Below are 3337 nucleotides of genomic sequence, written 5' to 3'. Positions count from 1 at the left end.
GAGAGAGAGAGAGAGAGAGAGAGAGAGAGAGAGAGAGAGCATACGCATAATTCAAGACTCATGTCCACATTTACAGAGACAACCGAGCCTTTACTCTGAGATTGCGTTTTCACAAAATTATGTTAGATCTATCTGATATCACGACTCATTTGTGCTAAAGGAAATGTGTTGTAAGTTTAGTGTAGGCCTATTATTGCACGAGAGAGTTATATTCCTGTAATTTTGAATGAGAATTGACAACAAAAACGTTTCAGTTTTATTAAAAGGGGAGGGGGTAAAAAAGAAAGAAAAAAAACACATGAAAGAACAACACGCCATTGTCTCTCAACTGGTTCACGTGCCTATCATTCAATGTTATTTGTCTGCCAATGTTCGCCACAAGTTACGAAGTCAGAAAATCATTTTGTTCACTGACGCGATACGACCTCGGGAGTAAAAAATTGCTGGTCAATAATATTAAATGTACGAATTTGGGCAGGTGACACAGTAATATTGTTAATACTGATCAATGACCGGCGTCTTTAGTTTTGCTGTAGACTCTTCGCCGTTGCACGCAGAAGATATTAATTCGACTCTTGCGTGTGGAATCTTTTTTTCTATTCAGATCGAGCTAGTGTATGTGCATTTTTACTGGTTTGCTATATCCCACGCAGTTCGGATTGGTTCAACCTGTTCCGGCAGGGTACGTCAAAGCAGTCTGCCTACTAGAAGTTCTCAATAAATTTTGTTTTAAAAAAATAAAGTGTAAGTGTAAGTGTATGGGTTTAACGCACCAACCAACACTATTTGTTTTTTTAAGAGGTGAAATCTCCAAATTTAACGTCCGTCTCCTACGGGACCGACCCAAATGGGCCGAGAGCCTTGAAAACTCCACAACCCGACCCAAGTTCAAGAGCACCCAATCTGAGAATCGAACCAGGGCCATCCACTCCGTAGTCCAGCCCGATACCAACTGAACTCGTTCTCAATTGTGTTGAAGGGGGTCTAATCTAAATTAAACATCTCCGTTTTCTTTTTCAAGAGGAATTTTTCAAATATTCACAAAACTTGCATTAATTTACTTTTTTTCCGCTTACGTCGTAGACTTGATTTCCTAGACAGAGCACTGTCAGGGCCGCCGCTCTTTGCTCTCTGTAAAATCTACGATGTCCATGGGCGCACAAATGAAGGGTGAAACATCAGTCTCGGTATATTCGAGAGCTTGTGCAAACTTTCCCTCCTCACCCTTAATTTGGTTCAAAATAGAGTCAAATCATGGTGCCCTCTATGGTGAACCGGAAGTACGTCAGGAAGCACAGTCATGGGTATTATAATAATGACACACATCTAGGCCTATGGTTTACGTCCATCATTCCCACAGGTCCTCTCTGACGAGATCAAGGAACGCAGCAAAGGCCTGGGCTTCGAGCGCTACAAGCTTGTGGTGAGTGTGGTGCTGGGCGAGAGGCGGGAGCAGGGACTCATGATCTCCTCCCGGGCTGCCTGGGACGCCAAACTCGACAGTTACGCCACCTACACCTTCCAGAACAAGTCGCTCTTCTGTACAGCTTCTGTCTACGGCGTATACGCCGAGTGATAGGAGCGGTTGTTTTACTTTAGTTGTTTTTTGTTTTGTTTTGGGTTGTTTTTGTTGTTTTATGTTTACTATGTGCATATTGTCATTACACATGTTCTTATTCAGAGAAACTCTGCTGTGACGCGATCGGTGGTGTGGTAAATACTATTATCAATATCACCATCACACATAGTCAATGACAACCCAGCAGTAGAGTGTACCCTATAATTTAATTAGGGCCTATAGTATGACCTTCTTTTGGCAATCTTTATTCAGGTGAATATATTATTATGACATATGGTTTGGGGAAAAAGCTGCTTGATATGACAGCCACCGCAGAGGAAAAATAGAGGGATACATTACGTTTTAAATTATCATTATTTTGCTTAACTGTAACTGTTCACATTTCAGAAAAGGTCACTCACGTCTTTTGAGTAATTATGTCCTATTCACTGGTACATCATAGGTTAATCTAACAAAGTTTTCTTCGTGCTGCCAGTTTCTTGTACAAGGTGTGTACCGCGACTGTCGGAGGACTGGAGCTTACTTTTAGGATTTGAGATGTGTGTTATGTTTATGAGAATATAATGATTCCTGTTTTACCAGTCCACGTCAGTATTATCAGTATTATTTCTGCAGCCAAAGTGGGGTTTGTTTCCCCGGCATGCTGTGCGTATGTGTTTAATGAGTACGGTTTTTAAAACAACAATGGTGTTTTTGTGAAGCCTTAAAAAGATCTCATGGTCACAGGCTCTGAACAACACATACAGCCTTTGTCGTCATCATCATCACCATCATCACCATCACCATCACCATCACCATCATCATCATCATCATCATCATCATTATCATCATCCACGAAATCTTCTTAGTTAGTATCAACGTCATTATCATGTTCCTATCGTGGTATTATAAAGGTTTCAGTACGGCAGTACTGTTACAAATTGTACTTGTAATTACTATGTATTATATACATGAAGCATAACTTTGAGCTGTTTTCATTTATCTTAAATCAATGCTCATCCTTATCCAATACATTTTCTACTTTGATTGTCATTATGGATTAGGATTTGAAAGAAAATAAAACGTTGCTTTTTAGGGGGTAATTTTTTTAAATTATTCAGCGCGTTGGGATATTATTTACATTTTTGTTCTTGTGGATTCTTGTTTTAGTGGTTCAATTAAGTTATGCGTTCATAATTCACCAGATCTCTTTTACACATACAGTGTAAAAATGTTTAGGGAATACTGTATAGAAAAAAAAAGAGTAAAGGTCTTAAACTGAATGAAGAAAATAATAACATCACTTATGCTGATGACACAGCTTTATTTGCAGCTTCAGTAAAGCATTTTCAATTGTTTATAGATGTAAATACTCTTGTCGCCGAATGTTTTTTGTTTGTAGGCCTATCTTTTTTTCTGGTGAGTGTTTTACTGCTCTCGCAACTACATAAGGTCATATGAGCGCGCGGGACACACTGAACATTTTCAGTTGGTAGGGAATTTGGAATTTTATCCGGGTGGCGGCCAAAGCCAACTCTTATCGATTTTCGACCTCCAAGGGATCTTTAACGTGTGCAACTTGCACACGAGAGCTCAGTGATTTTTAGCCCTTGTCCGAGAAGGCTAGGTGTAGATCTTTCCTACCAGAAGATCAGGGGTGTGGCTGAAAGACAGCAGTAAGAAGGAGCCAAGGAGTAGCAGTAGAAAGGCTGCAGAAAGAGACAGGAGCTCAGAGTCAGAGGAGGGGGGCAAAGGAGGGAAGGGTGAGAGCTGAAAGTG

At 40.3% G+C, this 3337-nt stretch overlaps 1 protein-coding gene across 1 annotated transcript in view; it reads left to right on the top strand.

The window, feature by feature from the left end:
* LOC101855259 (tctex1 domain-containing protein 2) overlaps positions 1 to 2674 on the top strand; it is a gene marked incomplete in the record, with an annotated part of 11615 nt that extends 8941 nt beyond the window's left edge. The window contains 1 exon segment of the mRNA XM_005099191.3: positions 1361 to 2674. Coding sequence (XP_005099248.2) covers positions 1361 to 1576 — 216 coding nt within the window.
* Positions 2675 to 3337: the final 663 nt, after the last annotated feature.

This window comes from Aplysia californica, unplaced genomic scaffold, assembly GCF_000002075.1.
Source record: "Aplysia californica isolate F4 #8 unplaced genomic scaffold, AplCal3.0 scaffold00205, whole genome shotgun sequence".
NCBI classification, from domain to species: Eukaryota; Metazoa; Mollusca; class Gastropoda; order Aplysiida; family Aplysiidae; genus Aplysia; species Aplysia californica.
The sequence above is the reverse complement of the archived record's forward strand: the minus strand, read 5'-3'. Positions and strand labels throughout refer to the sequence as shown.